This window comes from Epinephelus fuscoguttatus, linkage group LG2, assembly GCF_011397635.1.
Source record: "Epinephelus fuscoguttatus linkage group LG2, E.fuscoguttatus.final_Chr_v1".
Lineage (NCBI taxonomy): Eukaryota > Metazoa > Chordata > Actinopteri > Perciformes > Serranidae > Epinephelus > Epinephelus fuscoguttatus.
Genome location: NC_064753.1, coordinates 29,260,928 through 29,283,366, shown reverse-complemented (window position 1 = coordinate 29,283,366; position 22,439 = coordinate 29,260,928). Strand labels below are relative to the sequence as shown.

The window sequence follows — 22,439 nt, the reverse complement described above, 5'->3', positions numbered from 1 at the left end:
AAGTGAGTACACATTCACAGCATAGCTGTGTATATATGTAAAGAGGAATATTTAATTCTCTTGATTATTTTAAACTGAAGATGACTGTTGGCCCAAATTTACACAATTGGCTTATTCACCCAGATGTGACCAAGAATGTAATATCTTGTTGTGGCTTAGTTGTGGAGAATATATTTATCTTTGAGGTGCTCACCTCCCGCTCAGAGCGTAAAATGCCAGGTCAGGAGGGAGAGGGTGTTTAGAAATGATTCTGGTCTTTACATAGGAGCTTAAAACCACATGAATGAATTATTATAATGACTGAGATTTGAAAGACCTACTTCCCATCTTATTGCAAATCCTATAGTGTACATCCAAATCATACTGTTCGTTCTTTTTCTTCCATATCAGTGTCTTTTGCCCTGTGTCTAGCTTTTGGTGCTAAAATAAAATCTGTCATTGAGCCAGATGGGGTAGAGAATCTTTCTTTTAGATTAAAAAATAAAAGCTTCACAGACCTGAAGCTTCCATATGGAGCCTTGTGTTAGAGAAATCAATATTATTTACAGCATGACTGGTGTTAGAGGATCAATATGACCTCTCATATCCCAGAAAACAATGAATTTCCAAAGGAGAATTCCTTCTGTATGACCTCCTTACAATACTATCAGTTAGTATAGATCCAGATTGATCTACTTTGGTTTAAGTTGCACACAAACAGCATGTTTCTCTCTGGGTTGTATTTGTTTTGTGCATGTCAGAGTGAATATATATATATATTTATATGTATATATTTAAACACACAGACACTCAAACATCGTACAGAACTCTTGCTTCTTCCAAATAAATGCCTTTGAGAGCAAAAGTAAACACTGAAAGTATACAGTGTATACAGTCTGATGACAGACATCACTGATGCATGCATGCATACACATATTTGACCACAAGGGGGTTGTTTTGACCAAGGAAATGTTCTTAAATGCTTCAACCACTCTAGATAAACACATAACATGGAGACATTTCAACAGGTGGCAAATCAAAAGAAGAACATGCAACATATAGTTTTCGTAATGATGATGATGGGCACTCAAGAGCAGCGTCAGTGCTCCTTGGAATATTTCTACAACTCTGTTAGAGAGACGAACAATATTCCTCCAAAATATATTCCCTCAATATGTCTTTTAATGAGGTGGAGATCACCGTCAGTCCAAAATTTCCCAAGATGTTCATATCTGATGGCTATGAAGTCCGTAACATGAGATTCACATCATTTTCACCCTGATCAAACCATCAATAGTAACCTCTAAAAGTGTACTCCGATGGTTCGGTAAACACATCACGTAGAGCTTCGCCACTCTGAGTAATGTCCCTGCTATCCTTGACAATATGTGTGATTTTTACAGCCCTTTTCTCCTTGTGAAAAAGAGGCTTCTCTCTTTTCTGACAGAGCATGTCATCCCTCTCCACAGCTGTGCTTTGCTTTCAGTCCTTTGTTACTGGTGGCAGAATGTCCTTTGTGACTTTCGTACATTTAATCATTGCCTGTGATGGTACTGTGCAATTGCAAACTTCCAGGCTAATTGGTCTCATGTCCTGAGAGTATATAGCATCCCAGCTAGTCCTTGCATGTACAGAGAGAATCAGAATTTAGAGGTACAGTGTGTAGGATATAGTGACATCTAGTGGTGAGGTTGAAGAACTGATACTTCTCCTGTGTGCCCAGTGTGACAGAGAACTACGGTGGCTGATGCAAAAACATGAATGGCTCTATCTACGGCCAGTGTTTGGTTTGTCCGTTCTGGGCTACTGTAGAAACCGCTCCATGGACGAGGTCCTGCTCGGTATATAGAAGTAAACGGCTCATGCTAAGGTAATGACAACACAGTGATTCATATTTTCAGGTGATTTTACAATGATGAAACCATAGTTATGAATATTGTATTCAATTTTTGCCAATAGGTGCCCCTTAATCCCACACACTGGACCTTTAAGATTAAACACCAAAGGTATCCATTAACCTGTTTTAGTAATTTTGGTGTTGTGGGTGTAAAGATATCACCTGGCATCTAGTATTTAACACTGAACAATGCTAGTGATTATGAGTAAGTATAAAACAAGTATTGATTCCAAATGCACTTATCATTATCAGCAATTGATATCTTTTTGCTCCTTCAAAAAAGTCAACATGGAAAGATGTTAAACAGATGGACCTGCACTTATAAAGCACCTGTCTGGTCTTCCAACCACTCAAAGTGCTTTAACAATACATGTCACGTTCACACATGCACATGCGGCTGAGGGTACCATACAAGGTGCCACCTGCTACTCAGCTTAAATGCCCTCAGACTCTGATGGAACAGCCATCAGGAGCAATGTGGGTTCAGTATCTTGCCTGAGAATACTTTGACATGCGGGCTGGAGGAGCCAGGGATCAAACTGCTGATCTTCCGATTAGTGAACGACCCACTCTACCTCCTGAGCCACAGTCACCCCTAAGAAAGAGAAAGACATCTGCCAGTCTTGGCTGTGGTAAAGACGCAATATATTAAAGTTGTAAGCAGCACTGAGCCAGGGCCAAAGCAGAATGCAAGTATTTGGATGCTATTTGGAACTCTTGGTGTTCTTTAAAACTGAAAAATGAAAATGAAAAAAAGAAAAAAGATTCATCATGGTCATCGCAATATGCTGATACTCTACTGAAGTATGTAAATCCACTTTCGGAAACATTTTATATAGCTTATATACTTCAGTGAAGACGTGTTTCACATAATTATAAGTGTACTGAATTTTTACTTTGTTAAAGACCTGGAATGTATTCCATGTCTATGTATATTTTGCTCTTCCTGAGGTTTCTACCATTTTTTATCTTTTTTATTTTAAACAGTCAAAGTATCTGTGGAGACATTTTAAAATAAATACATAAATAAATTACACATCATTCTACTGGTATATTGGTAAATATTTTGGTGACAATTATTTGAATATTAGATAAAAAAAAAAGAGAAAATGTTTATACAAAACAAATAACAATTATTATGATTTTTTTTTAAGTTTTTAATGTGAAATGTCTAGAAAATTATATTTCTTGTAATAAGCCACACCCACTTCAAGCAATCATTTCCAAACTTTGTGCACTGACAGAGTGATGACTTTAGATGGTGCAAACAGAATTTTGTACAAATCGCTGCAGCTGATTAGAGGATTAAAAACTTTTTGTGGTGCCCCCAAGTGGCAGAATATCTTGAGCTCGGATGAAGCATCTGAACACGTGCACCAGGTATGGTTACAATCACTTAAACCAATGTTGATTTATGAGCATTTATGTAATATTGAACATTAAGACAGGTTTAAAAGATAATTTCAGAACCGTATAAAGGATTGATAAATGGATATTTCCTTGATATCTTTAGATCAGTGATGTCTGTAGATGATTGCACTGGCAAAGTTTCAATGCAACTGGATGAATGGTCTCTGACTGGTTCTCAAAAACAGGATTTAGAGGAAACTGAGGAAAAAGTCATAAAATTTGACCTTTTTAGTGCAGAAGACCATTGAAGCAAAGATGCAGAGGAATTGAGAGACTGAAATGGTAAAATATATTTTGACTCAAAGCCAAGCTCTGTTCGAAATTATTGGAAAAACACGTACCTAACCAGTGGGTGGAATTTGTATCCCACCTGCCAATGTTGGTGAGTTGCCTTTTTTACAGCATTGACACTTTTAGCAGATAGAAATAACACAAAAGAAGAATAATGTGTTGAGCGGGTGTCGCTGCTTGGACCCCTAAATATAGGCAAAAGAAAATAAGGTAAGTGTGGGAGGGTTGGAGGACCTCCACAGCTCTGGTGTCCTTTATGTTCATTTGTTAGCTTAACTAAGAGCTACTCAGTAGCAGATACTGGGACTCATCGAGTATTAAAATGGCGGCTCAAGTGGATTTCCTGCGCGCCCTTTGCCCTCAATCCCATCTTCCCTCTCTGGATTGGTTCACTTAATGATAGGATACTTTAAAGTGTCTCCATGTTTGCACAAAATCACAGTTGTGCAGACATCCAATTAGTGATCCTGGAGAAGCAGGAGTCTTAACCTGCATGCAGTAAGCAAGGCAAGGAGCTGTGTGCGAGCCTGATCCTGTGGAAAATACAAAAATTGGGCCTTTTCTAATTTACATGAAATTACATCCATGGCCAATTACCTCTTCAGAGTGCACCCATCCACACACAGCTTGATTCAGCATTTGAAAAATAAATGAACAGACAGAACAGTGCTTGTGGGCTACAACACAGCTACTATCCGGCTTTCTGTATTGATCAGCAAATGAGTGGGGAGGTTAATTGCTATTGGCTATCAAACAATCACGAGATGCCAATAATCAAAATACACAAACCACAGTTTAATCCATTGAGATGTGGCGTCAACTCAGACTTTTGACACAGTCAGTGAGGAAATTACCAGTAAAAAAAAAATAATCAGCGTTGTGTGGGTCCGCGTGAATGAAATAAATCAGCATCCGCGCGCGCACCGTGAGCTGAGCAGACAGCTCGCGCGCCCCTCTCTGTGGTGGTATAGCCCATAGGAGAGCGTCTGCCTCCGCACAGCCTCTCTGCTGCTCATTCACTCGGCTCCTCTAGTTCGTGTTTGGCTTGGGTTCAGTGAGGACGGAGAGAGGAGGCTTCACGCTCACATTCGGCCGTCTCACCACCCGGTCCAGTCCGCTCAGTTCGCCGGAGACATGGAGGGAGTCAGCAGCAACAGGAGCATGTCTTACAGTAGGTGGAGCTATGACAGGTAAGCGAGCTGTCCCCATAATAACAAGTGGAGCCTACGTTTGAAACGCCAGCTTTCATCTTAAGTCTATTGCGTTTGGTTTATTGGAGGGAACTCCCCCCTCAGTTTGGTGACAGGTGCTGATTTGGACGACAGAGATGTGATGTGAGTGTGTAAGTAGCCTGTAAGCATCATACTGTGTGTGTGCTGGCTTCCCTCTGTGTCTGTATGTCAATGTTGTATTTACAAATCTTCCATCATCCAACACAGCCCACCACAACATTCATAGGAACAGATTTGTCTGTGGCTTTCATAGTACTTTTGCTTTTCCATAATACTCCATCTATCTATCTATCTATCTATCTATCTATCTATCTATCTATCTATCTATCTGTCTGAAACTTACATATGCTAGAGAAGTGACAATTTTCATTTACTCAGTAGTCCAATACCCATCCGCACAGTGGCAGAATATCTGTGTACACAAGCTAAAGTGCTTCAATCACAGATCTGGACTCATTAGTCAGCAAGTTGGCAGGATACGTCTCAGCAGGGAGTGTGACTGTGATCAAGACCTCACATTTTAGGACAAATTCTAAGAGACGTGGAGTATGAACACATGGAGCTCAGATGATTAAAAAACATGGAGTCACGGCGGTCCTTGACAGTAGCCGGATTTCTTAACAATTTTTTTTGCAAGGGATTAAAAATAGAGGCAAGTGGAGGATTGTTTTCCGAGGTGTGATCTATGAGACATTTGATAAATAAGTATCACAAAGGAGGACGACAAAATGTCCACTTTGTGTGTGATGTCATCAACATAATGTCAGAAATAAGTGTGAATGAGTCAGTCAGTTTGAATAGTCATGACTTGGGAAAATGGCTCTTACATGGAGAAAACACGCTGTAATGTCCAATATGAAGAAACACATTTCTGCACAAATGCATCTCCCAAAAGCACAAATATCTGTAGGAATACTTCACCAGCCAAGACATATCAAAACATACAGTACCTGATTAGCTGATCAATTTCCTGCTCAGCCAACATTTTGAAACACAATGGATGGTTGTGGAGATACTGTGGCTGTATCATTGATCAGCAGGGGCTCCATCAATAGGGCAGGTTTTACCCTAACAGCCCTGTTTATGCTGGCTCGGACAATATAATTGGTATTCTGAATCTGTGCTTGGACATCCCAAGAGACTGCCGGTAGAGCCAGTGGTATCTTACCCTCCTAAGATTTCACTGAAATCATGTTTACTGTGTGCAAGCAGCTTTGGTCTGTAAGAGATGCCAGAGTCTGTGCATTAAGTGTTTGTTTTCACAGCAAAATTATATGTTATTTTTCCCCCCCAGAAAACCAATAACACCTCGTGGTATTAATTCACTTTGTAGTACGTGTTTCACAAATGTAGGTGAGCAGCTTTCACAGAGAGATAGTCATACTGGAGGCGATTAAATTAGAGTGGACTATTTTAATGAATTATTAACTCCATCTTGAGGCCAAAATCAATCCAACCAACACCAAATTGTAATGTTAATATAACACTTTCTTACAGGCACAGGATATTAGCAACAGGGGTCAAATTGAGGTCACTGGTTTACGCCTTTATCTTATACCCTTTGTCCACCAAAATTAGCGAGTACATGCACGAAAACCCATGAAGGATTGGTGATAGACTTCTTTCCCATTGCCAGTAGACTAGAGCCTTGTTCAGGACTCTGCAGTAGATGAGTATGCATTTCTGTTTTTTCTTGCTTGTGTGTAACATTTAACATCACAAACGTGCAAGACAACAGGTTAATAAACAGTAGGAACCAGCATGGAGGCCAATGAAAATGTAACATGGTTACATCTTTATTATATCTCTTACTTAATCAGTCTCTATTCAATGCATTCTCACATTGACCATGTCACATATCGGCGTTTGGTCATGGAACTTCAACATCCAGATGCGACGTGCAAGGTACCCTGGGTGCGTTGGTTGCTGGCGTTCTGGTACAGAGTTATGCCTTTTACAAGCATTGTGTTCTTTCACAGGAAATTTAACGTTTACATACAGTCTCTATCAAAATAAACACACTACGTGCAACAAACGCACATGGTTAGGTTCAGGAAAAAAGAGTTTGGCTTTATAACCTTATGGGATGCAACACCGCTTTCCTGAAAGTTGATGTTTGTTGGACCCATCCACCACCCCTTCTACTTGGACTTTTGCTGCCTTACCTGTCATTCTGTGGCTGTGGCTCAGAGGTAGAGCGGGTCGTCTACCAATCGGAAGATCAGCGTGTCGATCCCCGTCGAAGTGTCGGAAGTATCCTTGAGCAAGATACTGAACCCCCAAATTGCTCTCGATGATGCTTCCATTGGTGTGTGAGTGTGTTAAAAACTGAGTAGCAGGTGGCACCTTGTATGGCAGCCTTAGCCACTGGTGTATGAATGTGTGTGTGTGAATGGGTGAATGTGACTCGTAGTGTGCAAGCGCTGCAGAGTTATCTGTTCTGGGAACGAATGCCAGTTGTAACCTTTCCCACTAGAGACAAAAGCTAGCTGTTCGTGGGTGTTAGCGTTGTTTTTGTCAAGTGTGAGAGGGGCTTTATTGAATGAAAAATAACAATTCCTTGTGAGATCTGTGCAGGTGATGCTGGTTGTTGTTTTTTCTTGTCTGTGTTTTTTGGCAGCTCATTTGTAACATAAAGGAGGTTTGCATACGTCGTACCTTGTCAAAGAGCAGATACGTCTCCAGTGGCGGCACAGATTCTCTAAGGGGCAGAAAAAATGGCATCTGTCCCTTCTATTATTGTTATATCCCCTGTTAGGGTAGCAGAGGCCACACCTTTATGTTTCGTATTGGTTCATGACTTTGGGGGCCTCAAGTAATTCCAGCACTGCTTCACCCAGTGTCAACCTGAGCAGAGAGCTCATCAGACACAATGAGAAAGAGCACCTGTGTGGCTGCTTTGAGCCTTTAAAGCTACAGTTGGTTATGAAAATAACTTCTTGTCATATTTGCTGAAGTTGTCACTGCTTACACACAGTATAATATGAGGCAGATCGTCATGGAAAACAACAGACCAGAGCTGAGGAGTCTGTCACGCAGCTGTCAATCATGTCAACCACTGCTTGTCAGCTGGGACAAACTGTCAAATTAGGCAGCGCTCAAATCAGGAGTTTATTTCTCATCTCAAATGTTTTCAGAAACATATTTTAGTGTACTGTTTACCTGTAAAATGAGAAAATTTGTACCAAAGTAGCACAAGCTTAGCCTGTTAAGATCCCCGTCCATTCCAATGCACCTAACTTTTCTAGGATGTCTAGATCTGTGATTACTGTCACCTGACTCCACCTAAATGCACAGACTTTTTTGACTGGATGTCTGTAACCCAATCACAGTGTTCCACATCATCTAAAGTGGACTGCAGTTGAGCCACTTCCCCTTCTTTTACAAGCATGGCGGACTGTGAGAAAGGAGAAAAGGCAAGTCACATTTAATCTATTAATCACATTATTAAGGTACATAATCTGTGTTTAAATTGTTTAAAGTTAAGACGAGATGCTATATTACTTATACATGGAAAAATATCTTATGAAAGATTTATAGGTTTTACTCAAGGCTTTTTCAAAAACATCTGTCCATTGGAATGGACGGTGGATCTGAATGTCACCTGAGAGTAAATTGAGAAATACTGTTTAAATAGGGAAATACTAATTCCGATTCTCATGATAAAATCAGCTCATTATGCGTCCTGTTGATTATGCACACAGAACATTCATCTCAGGAGGTTTTGAACACACTGTTTTCTCCAGATACTTAAGAGATTGAGAATATTTTGGTTGTGATGACAAATGCAATACAAAATATATACATATATAATGTGTTTTACAGCGTCACTTTATTCCTTTATATAACTAAAATATTCATGAAAGATAAGTTTACTCATGTTTTTTGTAGGAAAAAAAATTATACTCATGATTTACGAGTACATTCAGAGTAGAAATCCAACCATACAATATATATTTTTGTTGGGCTCTGAGCAGCTTAAAACATCCTTGTGACATTCCCTAGCTAAAACCATGGGGATGGAGCTGGTAGTCTCATTTAAGATGAGTGCTGACTGCTCAGCAAAGTGAGTTCATTAGCCACGTTTCATTGTTCGTTTTACCAACTCACGGAGTTACCAATAGCTGATAAAGACTGCCAGCAAAATGAGTTGCTTCAGCTGATACTTGACAGTTACATTTTTGAGATTTTTTCCCTCTTTGGTGAGATAAAATGCAGCAAATTTTATTTATTTAGCGAATGCAAAATTCTCAAACAAAGCAGTAGCCTCTTGATCTATATTATGGAGGCTAGACCTCCTTTTAGTCTGTGCAGAGGGCAGGCTTCAATAATATGCTCCATAGTTTGCTCCTCTCTCCAAGCACACAGTGGGCTCAGGCTGCTCCCCCATCTGTAAAGGCTGGCCAAGCGGGGGCCTTGACCAGTCCTAAATCTGTTCAAGGTGGACCACTGTCTCCTTGGGAGGTTGGTGCCAGGGACTGGTTGAGTCGGGTTTGATACTAGATGTTTGTTTGGGATGTCTTCAGATTCCCATTCAGTCACCCAGGCAGACAGGGCATCAAAGTCAGTGGGTGGGGGGTCCTTCCAAATTGGACGTCTAGATTGGAGACGAGCAGGTGGTGGATTGAAGATGACGGCGTGGATTGGTAAATAGGGGGAGTCTTTGACCTTTTGGAGCATCCAATAGATGAGTTCAGTTTGTCTGATGTTGAGGGGGATATGTTAGATAGGACAGGGAGCCAGGGGAGTGGTGTTGAACGAATAGTCCCAGTTATGATTCGCATAGTGGTGTTAAGTTGCGTGTCTATGTGGTGTGTGTGGGGTGACCTGGACCAGACAGGGGCACAGTATTCTGCTGCAGAATATGACAGGGCCAAAGCTGAGGTGCGCAGTGTGGGGGCTGCTGCACCCATTTTGCACCTGCAAGTTTGCAGAGGAGGTTGTTTCTGGATTTCACCTTTGCTGCCGTTCCTTTAAGGTGTTCAGGCAGGCAGTGTCCTGTCCAGAGTCACTCCCAGTTATGTTGGATTAGGGGCTTGTCTGAACTGATGTCCACTCTGTCTGATGTCCAATTGTTTGGCAGCTTCTGAGTTTCGAAAATGGAAAACACTAGAGACTGTTTTTGCTGGGCTTGGTTGTAGGCGCCAGGCTTTGCAGTACTGGTCCAGTTTTGCAAAGTCCTCACTGAGCACCTGCTCCAAAGAGGCCAGGTCAGTAGCTTGGGTTGCCAAACAGATGTCATCAGCGTAATGCAGCAAAGAAACTCCATGTTGAACTGCAGTTGTGGGTTTGACTATATGTATCTTGAATTCACAGTGTCAGATCAGTGAAAAAGCTTAGTCATACTCATAAGACCTCTACAGTTTAGAGAACAACCAAATCTTGCTGATGTGTTTTTGCAGGCACTGCAATTCATGGTGGAGTCTGTTCGTATTTGGACCTACAGGATGTACAATCACACTGTGTCCTGGCACCCACTCAGTAAACACTGCATCCTAGAGATGGAGGGGCAAGGTGGGCTGACAAGATACAATTCAGAGCCTTCGGAGCTCAGTACACAGTGACCATGTCTTAAATCAAAGACAAGGATTAGTCAGATCTTCCTTGTGTGCACTGTACGTTCAAACTGCCCAGGATAAACAGGTATAGAAATAGAGAAAGCAGTGGAATCCTCATCCTTCTTTATTTAATTTTAATTTCACCCTAGAGCTTGTGTTTTATTCTGTTTGTAAATATGACTTCGAATTAGGTTAGGTGTCAATCTCCTAACTAGTTGCACAAAAGCTCAAGGCTAGTATTGAAGCCAGACAGGCAGAGCATAAAGACAAGAGAACATCTTTTCTCACAGTATCTGTGTCATTAATAAAGTATATAAAAATAAAAAAATAAAATAAATAAATCATGATTTAGCCCTCCTTACACACGAAGCTGGCATTTTTCATGCCCCACAAACAGTCTCCAAAGTGGCTAAATCTAATAACAGTGATTGGGGTTTATAGTCCTGGCATACTATAAGATTTTCACCACATGTTGATTGCAAAAAATATTCACAGTCACTTTATTATCTATGGAAAATTTGGAAAAAAGTAATGCATTAAATCAAATGCATCTTTAACTCAGCAGTTGCACTTAATGGATAGCAAAAAGGCAGCCCGTTAGAAAAGAAAAGAAAAGATTTAAGAAGCACTGGATTATTGACACATTACAATCATCTGTGTATCATAAACATGATATCAGTATTTTATTTTTAAATATCACAGTTACCGTCAATACTGGTATATTGTGACGCTGCCAGTTTCTTAGTAAGGACAGGAAAAGACATAGGTTTTGGAAAACAATGATGTAAGACACTGTCGAAGGACGTAGGGTTTAACCTGCTCAGACTCGGCAGAATAACTGGGCTGTGGCCTGATGCGCGTTATTTACAGTTTTCCTACTGTTAGAATATTTTACTGTCAATGTAAATCTTTCAAAAAAGACCTGACATGTTATAGTGAGGATGCACATTGCATTCACATGTAAACAGTGTTTCTAGACTTTGCTGGCTTGGTGTGAAAGACGTCTCAGTCTGTGTTTGTTGGGAGGCTTTGCATTGTTTATTCAGTGGCCTTAGCCTGTCTTAATGTCTTAGAATTTCAGCTGTGATCATTTGGAATCTGTGCCGCTAACTTGAATTACCTCCTGACAATGATGCTGTGTTCACATGAAATTAGGGAGAAGGTAGACGGCAATCTGGATATTATTTTAGGAGACGTGACCATGACCGCAAAATCTGGCAGAGAATACTGGCAATAGTAACAAAAGATGGCACTGCCTTTCAAAGTTAAGATATTTTAACCATCCACGATGGAATTAACATCTGAATTTTAGGGTATTTCCACACACAAGGTGAACACACAATCTGGACAACTTCTGGACATTACCAAAAAAATTTAATTTCATATATTGTATTCCATTCTTTGTAAACAATTCAAAATCCCCATTGCAACATATCATCATGCATGTTTCGTTTTACTGCCCCGCCATTTCATCCGACTGGTAGTTTGTTTTTCCTGTGCTGTCCGAAAAGGTTTTTTTCTCCATCTGCTTGTGAACGCAGCATAAAACATTAAACAATTAATTTAGACATGCAGCAAGAAGTTGCCTTGAGTATGGTTGTGAAGTGATTTCATAGAGTGTTGTTTTGTTCTGTGTATCGGAATAGCTACTATGCATGAATGTGGTTCAGATGAGATCCGAGGTGTGCTCGTGTCTGTTCAGCTCGTGGTGCAGGTGTGAATTGGCACCAGCAAGAGCTGTTGACATTCAGTCTGCATCTGTGTATCCCCTCTCTATTGCCTTGCAGAAGCTGTAACCTGACTGGATTCTGGCATTAATTTGCAGTACATACAGAGTAATGCATTTTGCTATTTATAAACCGAACCAGTCCTAAGCACCAGATTTGTAAGAGACCCTCCTCCACGAGTGCATTTGTAACACTGGTAGTCAGCTACACACAAAGTCATACACATTAATCGCTGCAAGCTCCTGAAGTGGGAATCCATCGTGTGTTTGGGGCTATTGTGGGTGGCTTTAAAGTTGAGTCATAAAAGAACCATGTACCTTAGTGAAAATTGCAACCAAATAAATGGTTTGAGATTGATTCATCTGTCTCCATCCAAGAAGACTGTCAGGGCCATTATGAAAAAAAAAACCCCACATTTCTAATAGTTGAAAAAATAATAATGAAATAAAACTGAGCCAGAAGCAGAGCAGAGAATGAAAGTTGAATGTGGTTGTCATGACAGTCTGATTAGAGTTTGTAGAGGTATTTGCGGCGAATCAAAGTATTAGATGGAACAACAAGCACCATCTTTAGGTGGTGTTACTTGTGTAGCAAAAATGTTAAGTGTGTGTTTTACCGACTGAGGCGGGGTATTATTCAGTCACTGCGGCAAAAGTCCTAATCCACAAGATGCTGACTAAGAACATGATTTCTCCTCTAGACATTTTTAATAAACAGAGCCACTGCCCTTCACTGTCTGACTCTCACTGGTACGTCTTGAATCATTCATACTCTGTGTACCGTCTTTAAGAGGCTTCTCACCGATGGAAAGAAGGTCTTTTCATAATACTTGGCTGTCTATGCAGTAGAGAGATGCAAATACACTTGAAATTGGTGCTGCATGACCAGAGAAAACTGAGAAAATGGACTGTTGCTCAAGAGGTAGAAAATCTACCGTTACTAGAATGCACTGCACTGCCACGGACCAATAAACACTCCCGGTGGTGGGTGATGTATCCCAAGATTGGCTATTTCGACTCAAAGCAATGTGGTGGCTAGCTGGTAGCAAACAATCCTGGATTACATTAAACTGTATGCTAAAATATGTTTCTGAAAACAGTTTAGGGCAGTGGTTCCCAACTGGTTCAGCCACAGGGTCCAGATTTGTCCTTAGTCATCAGTTCAAGGTCCACACAGTTTAACACATTCAGCATCATACTTGCATTTGGCCATGATGTCGCGCTAGCTTGCTGTCTCTGTCAAGTAGCTGCCCGTGAGTCACTCACTGTACAGCAGGAAACAGCACTTCAGAATAAAAGCTCTGTGCGGGAAATTCAGTGTACTTAAAAATAAAGTGTGTTTTTACAAGCTCGGCATGTTTACGAGTCATTTGCGGCCCGTTCAGGATGAACCCATGACCCACTTTTGGGACCCACCAGTTGGGAACCACTGGTTTAGGCGAGGATCAGGAAATACAGTCACATTATCTTGAGCCCCTTTTACGCTGCCAGATTTTCGGCGAATGTTGGGCCGTTTTGCTGGCAAGCTGCAAGCGTTTAGATACACAGAGCCGGATTGGCGAGTTGATTCGAGGCGCCCAATTTTCCACCACGTAGGGTAATCATATTGGCGGAACCCTTTTAGATTAAAAAGACTGAGGAGGCCTTCCGCCACGGGAGGGGCTGTTGATGACTTGTGAGAGGGGCTGTTGATGATGCCGCACATGCAAGCCACTGGCGGTGGATAAACAGGATACAGCTGATAGCAGGAATTAGCGAGCAGCTAGTACTAGTAGCAAGAGAGAAATGCAAACCTGACAGACATGAGCAACTGGGGACACAAAGAATTGTGCGCCCTCCTTGCCCTCACAAATGAAGAGGACATTAACCGTCAGATGATGGGAACGGTGAGGAACAGGCCGACTTGTGAGAGAATTGCCGCAGGACTGACCAGCCGCGGCTTCCCTCCCACATCACTGTTTACGTCACACGCTGAGCTACATGTTTTGTTACCTGCTCAAGCCCCCCATTGCCCCGAAAAAGGCGCATTCTGTATAAACAAAAGTAGGCAGGCGGCATTTTGCTTCACTTGTTTTTATACTGCCAAGGCTGAAAAAAGACTGATTGGGCTTTCCTACAAATTTGCACAATTCCTGTTTTAAAAAGGGCTTTGGTTTATATTTCATCAACACTGCCTAGTTTTACAGTTTGTTCTGAGTTTGAGAGCGCGAGAGCAAGGGGCAAGTCTCTCCTTCAGTCACTTTTATAATCTCTGTGTCTGTGAGCATACAAAATTGCTGAAATAAAATTTGTAGTTCAAGCAACAGCCTGAAGAGCCAGCAAATGTCATCCAGCTGATTTGAGTTGATAAAGATGATCAAAGAGATCTGGGTGCTGGTGAGATGGAGGGAGGTTTACCACAACTCATTTACACATACTAGCCACATTGTTATAATACAAAGCTGGTGGAAATTGGCAAAGTATCCTTTTGAAGAGAGATGAGCCTGGAAAAGCAGGCTTGATACTGGTAACTGCTGCAGTACAGGCAGGAGACTACTACAACATGTTGTTGTTGTTGTTGTGGCGTGCTTGTGGACTATTTCACCTTTGCAAACCTGGATGAAAAACACAATTTCCAACCTGTCGTTTGTGGTGATGAGGCCTGTCATGTCTTATTCATCAGACCTCCAGACTCTCCAGCTCAACAACCCCTCTGCAGCACTGCTGTCATTATGTTGTGCAGTTCATAGCTTAGTCACTGTCCACCTGTTTCTGTAGTAACCACAGATACCAAACAAAGCCTCCAGGCTTTAGTCTATGCTGCGACACCTCCTGAGATCATTTGTAGCTGTGGCCCCAACTGTTAAAATCCTGTGTGGCATTTTGTGATATTGGACTTGATGGATTTAAAAATCTCAAACAACCTAACCAGGTCAACACCTTATACCTCTCTGTGCGTCTTTTATCCAGGTGTTGGGTAAGCTAATTGTAAATGTCAGATGTTTCCTGAGTAAGAAATGTACTTTGGCCATCGTTAGTGGCACCTAAGCAGGACTTGGCGTTTACCTTTACTGCCCGCATATTTTTCACCTGTCCTCAGATGTCCTCCAGGAAGAGTTTAACTAATGCAAAACAAAATCACATAATTTTAAAATGGCAGATGCTGTCTGCACCCAGATGTCAGTAGCCAACAATGCTGTTTGCACACAGGGTGGAATAGCTAGTGTGGCTATTTACATACAGGTATATTCATGGGTGTCCTAGCAATGTGGAAATATGACTTAAACACAAACGGGTCTATTCAGCTATTCAGCCACTTTATACATCCTAAAATCTGAAAATAATAAGTGAACATCGACTCATGTATGAATGTGGATGTCCTGTGCTTGAAACATTCACCCACCACCTTTTACTCCCTCCATGGATTATGTCACTCTTTATACACCACTTGACTTTCTGGCAGTGTAATTGTGTGTTTTTTGTTCTCCTAAATCAATGAATGAATGAACTTTATTTAATAGCACCTTTCATGCACAGAATGCAGCACAAAGCTTTACAATTCAGTGACAGAGTCGAACAGCAAAGAAATAAAACCGTACAACTATACCACACATTCAAGGAGAAATGAAAGAAAAAAATTCATTAATCAGTCAATTAATTAAATGATTGAAAAACATACATATTAACAGAGATAGCTGCTAGTTATAGGCTATATTAATTAAAAAGATATGTTTTGAGTCATCGTTTGAAACTGTCCACTGAGCCAGCAAGTCTGATATCTAAAGGCAGGGTGTTCCATATTTTTGGGGCGTAGTAGCTAAAAGAAGCAAAGGTTTTTGTAGTGACATTGGGAACAGTTAAAAGAGCAGCTGTGGAGGATCTCAGGGTTCGTAGAGGGACATAAGGTGATAGGGAGTCTATTCTATAGGAGGGGGCAATGCCATCAAGAGCCTTAAAGGGATAGTGCACCCAAAAATGAAAATTCAGCCATTATCTACTCACCCATATGTAGAGGGACGCTCAGGTGAAATTTTAGAGTCCTCACAACACTTGCGGAGATCCAAGGGGAGAGTGGGTAGCAACACAACTCCACCTAATGGAGGCTTACAGCGCCCCAGATTCAAATGTCCAAAATCGCATAATTGAAACCACAAAATATCTCCAAACTGCTCGTCTGTAGTGATCCAAGTGTCCTGAAGCCCCGACATAAGTTGTTTGGAAAAACGTCATTTGAACTCTGTTTTTAGCCTCACTGTAGCCTGTAGCTCTAACTATCTCTCTGTGCACCGCGCTCGCATGTGCGTGCTTGCGTGAGACCGTGAGACATGGGGACCGTCTTCATGTGTGTTCACGTGCTTTCGCTATGTCGGGGCTTCAGGGCACTTGGATCACTACGGACGAGCAGTATGGAGATATTTTGTGGTTTCAATTGTGTGTTTTTGGACGTTTGAATCTGGAAAGCCATAAGCCTCCATTAGGTGGAGTTGTGTTGCTACCCCCTCTCCCCTGGGATCTCCGCAAGTGATGTGAGGACTCTAAAACTTCACCTGAGTCTCCCTCGGCATGAGGGTGAGTAGATAATGGCTGAATTTTCATTTTTGGGTGCTCTATCCCTTTAAGAACCAATAGAAGGATTTTAAAATCAATTCTAAAAGATACTGGGTGCCAGTCTCTCTTTTTAGTTTTTGTTAAAACCCTAGCAGCAGCATACTGAATGGTCTGTAGTTTTGCAACGGCAGTTTTGGGTTGGCCAGTGTGTAGGGCGTTGCAGTTGTCAAGACGACTGGAAACAAAGCATGGACAAGCTTCTCAGCATCTCGCAGGTTCAATAGAGGTCGTACCTTAGCTTTTATTGTGTAAATGATTAAATGCATTTTTTGTGAATAAAACTTGCAACTTAATCTGGGAATTGCCCATTGGTTCAACAGCCCATTGGTTCGACATCCCATTGTTTCGACCATATTAAACTCATTGTTCCGAAGTCCGTTTTGAAATCATCATGATGTCCTGTGGTTAAGGTCTTTTTAGGTTTAGGCACAAAAACCACTTGGTTACGGTCAGGAAAAGATCATGGTGTGGGTTAAAATGAAAAAGAAAGTGACAAACACATAAGCCGTGAGCCTGCTTCGCCTCAAGCCGGTCGCGGCGCACCATACGCCTGCTGCGAGCCGTTCAGCACCGCGGACAGTCGGACTAATGGGATGTCGAACCAATGGGCTGTCGAACCAATGACATGGACCCCTTAATTTCAGAGAATACCCCTAGACTGGCTAGCACTACCTCTAACAATGACCTCTTTGCCCTAATCCTGACAGCTACTGACCTCAACATGTCAATGTGATTAGCACCAGCCAATTACAGCACACAGTGGGGGTCACAATAATGCATCCTAGGGATGGGTGTAAACAGCCAAATAGCTACAGTGCAGGGAGCAAACTCTGCTTTAAAACATACCGCCTGATAATACTAAACTCCTGCAACGTTTTTCCATAAGTATTAAGATTAAAGATAATGGACAAATTTCCCCAAAGCTGCTTTACTGCACTGCTCTGTGTGCCTGTACAAATTGCCTCCTGAGGACAAATTTTGTTTTGAGAAGAACTGAACTCAAAGAACTGCAATTAAATGCAGATTCTGTAGTATTAAAACAACCGGGTTGATTAAGGTGATTGAAGGTAACAAATTAAAAGCCAGACAGGCACAAAAACACAGGCTGAGAGAACACGATATGAATAATGATCTACACCTAATGCCAGACTTTACACTGACTTTTTAATGTGGTCATAAAATAACTTGTCAGTTTATTTTACAGAATCATAGCTGCTCAGCTAATGCCTATGTTTTGGGAGTTGTAACTTGTATGATTTAATGTGACAAATAAATGATGAGTGAATATAGTGGACAGACGGAGGAGAGATCAGTGAACAGATAAGGTAAGGAGGGAAATGTTGCGTGTGCTTCTGGATCCACTGAGGTGAAGTTTAGAGTCAGAGTCAGAGTCAGGTAGAGTTCAGAGAGGCAGCCAGCCTGTCAGTCCAATCCTTCCTCTGCAGTTAAAAAGAAAAACTCTCTCATCGTCTGGGGAAACGGTGAAGCCGGTTGACCTGCTGCTGTGGTGTGAAGTTGCACCTCTTGTAATGTTGCTGACAAATAGGATCTGTATGGTGGCCTGGAAAACTACTGTGGTGTTGACTGTGTTTGCAGTGTTTTTCTGTTGCATTTGTTTTCAGAATGTATGTGTTCTTGAATTGAATGCGTTGCCTCTGTATTTTTGTATTTTGTTTTGGCTTTGGCAGCAGCAGTTTTTTTTTTCATGTGCAGCATGTCTCCATTGTTGTTTCAGATTTTTGAATGTGTTTTTGATTTGACATTGTCCCTGAATCTGCAGCCCATTTGTCCTCATGGCAATGTTTGGAGCCATTATAGTGGGTGACCTTGTCGTCTACTGTAGCTCCAACATCAGATGCAAAGGTGGAGAAGCTCCCTCTCTGACGTCTCCCTCTGTATATTTTGGCTCTCTGTTGCTGCGAGGGAGCAATCAGTTTCTGCTGTGGTGGCGATGCTGGCAGGCCATGAGCTCTGAAAGCAAAGACTCACTTAAACATCACTTCATACATATTCATTGCAATGATTAGTATGATTAATGCTTGCATGTAGAGGAGCAGTTAGCTAATGTACAGCGCTTCTGACAAGAGAACAGCCCTGAGCACTTGAATTCTATTGAAGGCTTCCCTCATCAGCAATAAATGGTCTTCTTTAAATTCATGATTGATCTTTATAAAAAGGAGGTATGCCAGTCCAATACATTTATCCATTCAGGCATCTAACTAATCTATTTATATATTATCGACATATCTATTTAAATTTTAACTTGAAATTGATTATTTAGATCGATAAGCTTGTTAGACTTCAAACGGAATAAACCAAATAAGATGCCTTACTCTGTGTAACTGGTGGACTCTAGTGTTGTCTGTGTTGTGTTGATATGAAGAGATCCAGACCATGGATGTCTCTGGAGGTGATCTCCGTCTTTATCTGACTGACAGCAAGAGACAAATACAAAATCCTCCTTCAATTATGACCACATAATTCGATCCACTATACACAAATTAAGTGACACCAGAATATGTTAGCATATTATACAATAAGTTTAAGATGAAAAACTAACTTATAAACAGCTTAAGGGCACTAAACCACAGATATTACTACAAGAGTGATGTTGCTTACCTCTCCATGGAGTACAACAGCAAAAGGGGAGAGATAAGGCAGGAGACTTCCCCTTATAGGTGGGGTATCTCCAAAGGTGAACGTAGGGATACAGAAACTGAGTATGAAACATTCCCCATATTGACTATGGAGGCCTAGGCGTGTCAGGTGATAACTGAAACAAATTTGGCGTAATTGTAACCCTCTTTTCTTTGTTACCCTCTGATTGTTGGTGTTCCCCAGTTCGGGCTGTGGGCTACAACATTTGGTTCTTCCTCTTTGTTTCATTTTTACCAACACGACAAGACAGTACCAGCACATCCCAACTTAGGGGTACAGCAACTTCTCTTCACTCTAAACACAAGGGGTACGTCCAAAGTCTCTTAATTTTATACTGCTAACTCCTAACTCCTTACTTGAACCGGAAGTCGTTCGAGGTCCGCCATCTTTAAGGCCGTCTCATGTCTCTTATTCCTGCCAGTAAGGAGTTAGCGTTAGGCATTAGGAGGGATCTATTGCGATGAGTAAGGTAACACGAGAGGTTCCTAACAGGAAGTCTTCTTCAGCTTGAGGCCCTGACGTATAAATACCCGCCCCCCTACGTCTGGCTCATTTGAACGAGATGGCGGAGGAACAGCGCAAGTGTACCTGTTACATGCATTCTTTGCAATGAAACGCTGTAATTCACATGCCTACGTGACTGCAAAGAGTAACGTTAATGATATTTCATGCAAGACTGTCATGTTGTAATTAAGTTTATTTCATTCACAACCCGTTGCGGTGTTCAGTGGACTGTCAGTGATGTGTGGCTGTTAAATGTGTAGCTCCTCATGTCCAGAATCACACGTGTTGATATAACACCACGCACGCACACGCGCGTGCACACACACACACACACACACACACACACACACAAACATACAAACACATAAACACATTTGCCCATCATTAATTGTCCTGCATGTCATGTGAGTGGAATAATGTTTAATAGCCTGTAGGTAATATTAATTATTAATATTAATATTAATTAATATTATTACTTTCATTAATGTTGTTGAAAGCTACTGTCATTACCGTCTGTCCTGCATCTCTCTCTCTCTCTCTCTCTCTCTCTCTCTCTCTCTCTCTCTCTCTCTCTTTCTGTCTCATTGTGTCATACGGATTACTGTTAATTTATCATGTTGATCTGTTCTGTACGACATCTATTGCACGTCTGTCCATCCTGGAAGAGGGATCCCTCCTCAGTTGCTCTTCCTGAGGTTTCTACCATTTTTTTCCCCGTTAAAGGGTTTTTTTTAGGAGTTTTCCTTATCCGCTCTGAGGGTCCTAAGGACAGAGGGATGTTGTATGCTGTAAAGCCCTGTGAGGAAAATTGTGATTTGTGATATTGGGCTTTATAAATGAAATTGATTGATTGAGGCAGACTGACAGGTCTGATATGTCTTATTCACTCAGCAGCTAGCCTCGCATCACCAGGCTCTTCAAGCGAAGAGCCTGGTGTCTATTCACTCTGAATTTTGTCTGGATTCTGGTTCCGGTCTAGGGAGTGGATGCGGTATTCACCAAATTCACCAAACTAAAAGTGTTTACCATAGTAAAACTTTAAATTCTGGCGCACCATCGATTTGGGGTGATGAGGGGTGTAAGAAAATCGATGGCTTGGGGCTTTTCTTGTAAATTATATTCTTTAAATTAAAAGTTTCACCACATTTTTATTAGCTTGGTGCTTTTATTTTTACGGAAAGGCACATCCATCGAATTCCGGATCCTGTCTCACTCGCCCTGGTTCCGTTTCCTTACCAAAACGGCCACTAACGGCCCCAGACTACTCAGCAGCTGACTTGTTGAATGATGGCGAGTGGATTTAATAATAGTGATAATAATGATGATGATAATAATAATGATAATGATGCTCATCACAGTGACAGTGGCAGGGCTACAGACCATTCTTTAATTGCGACAAACTTCGGCAAATGACTCAGTAACAATGGTAATACATGCAAAAGTGTGTGACCAAAGTCATGACAGCGAGGGGTGAGGTTTACAGCTTTGATCAGCGAAAATAATGTGACTTGGGATGTACGCCAAACGCTGGCTCCGTTATGCAGCAGATCCAGCTGTCGCGTCGTCATCAGAAAAGGGCGTCGCTTTATGTGACGCTTCGGAGTAAGGCCGTCTCATGTGTCTTAGGCCCAGTCCCAAACCTGCCCCTATCCCCTCGCCCTATTCACTACCCCTCACAAGCTCCGCCATATTAAGGGCTGTCCCAAACCAATTATCGCTGAGTGTGAGTGGACTGCTCAGCCCTTAGATAGCGAGTGTGCATCAGTGCAGGCTTCTGATGAGCCCAGCAGGAAGTGCAACATCACAATAGAGGAAACAACTTACTGTAAGAGTTCCGTCTTTCTATTTTGTAAATATTTTGCATCAAACACTCACATTTGTTTTCCTCACACTGACTTTACAGTCTCAAACAAACTCACAGAATGTTTGGTGTCGAAAGATGAAAACCTACATGTGCTTAAATAAACTATTTAAAACGGTCTAAAAAATTCCTCATCCCATTCTCATGATTTTTAAAAAATATATAATTATGTGTTCACAGGGACAGAAGAAAAAACAAAGCAGTTAATCAATCTACGAATAAAAAATGAGTCTCTTTACTAAAAAGAGCAATGCTGCAAAGCAGGGATGGGAGTAAGATTGCCCAGATTAATTAATAAAGTTCACCTGTGAATGTGTGAACTGTGTCTAGAAAATATGAACAAGTTAATTACTTTGATTACACACTGTATCTCTTATATGACTTATTAAAGTTTTTTTTTCCAATTTAACTCATTTTAATTAATATTTAAATGTTTCTTTAATAGCCTATTGCTCTATTTTGCTTTCACAAAGCATCTGTCGGTATCCATGGTTACATCTGCTTCCTTCTTCCGGTAGAGTGGTGAGGGCTTCCCATGGTTTGGCTTCTCTTTCATACACTTCCCCTTAATCAGGAGTGCCCTCCACAGCTGCGAGTGTAACTTGATTTGGAGTGACACTGTAGTGGGTAGGGAGTGGTTTGGGAATGGGCCTGGGATTTGGGGAATTTGGAGGCCAAGTCAATGCCTTGAGGTCTCTGTCAAGTTCCTCGGGCCACTCCTGAACATTTTTTGTGG

At 41.4% G+C, this 22,439-nt stretch overlaps 1 protein-coding gene across 2 annotated transcripts in view; it reads left to right on the top strand.

Annotated features, from left to right (window-relative positions):
• The first annotated feature begins 4,556 nt into the window (after positions 1–4,556).
• Positions 4,557–22,439, top strand: part of tub (TUB bipartite transcription factor) — an 80,869-nt gene continuing 62,986 nt past the window's right edge. For both annotated transcript variants that reach the window (XM_049601025.1, XM_049601016.1), the window contains exon 1: positions 4,557–4,767. In XM_049601025.1, the coding sequence (XP_049456982.1) occupies positions 4,712–4,767 (56 nt within the window). In that variant the 5' untranslated portion in view covers positions 4,557–4,711. The remainder of the gene's footprint in view (positions 4,768–22,439) is intronic.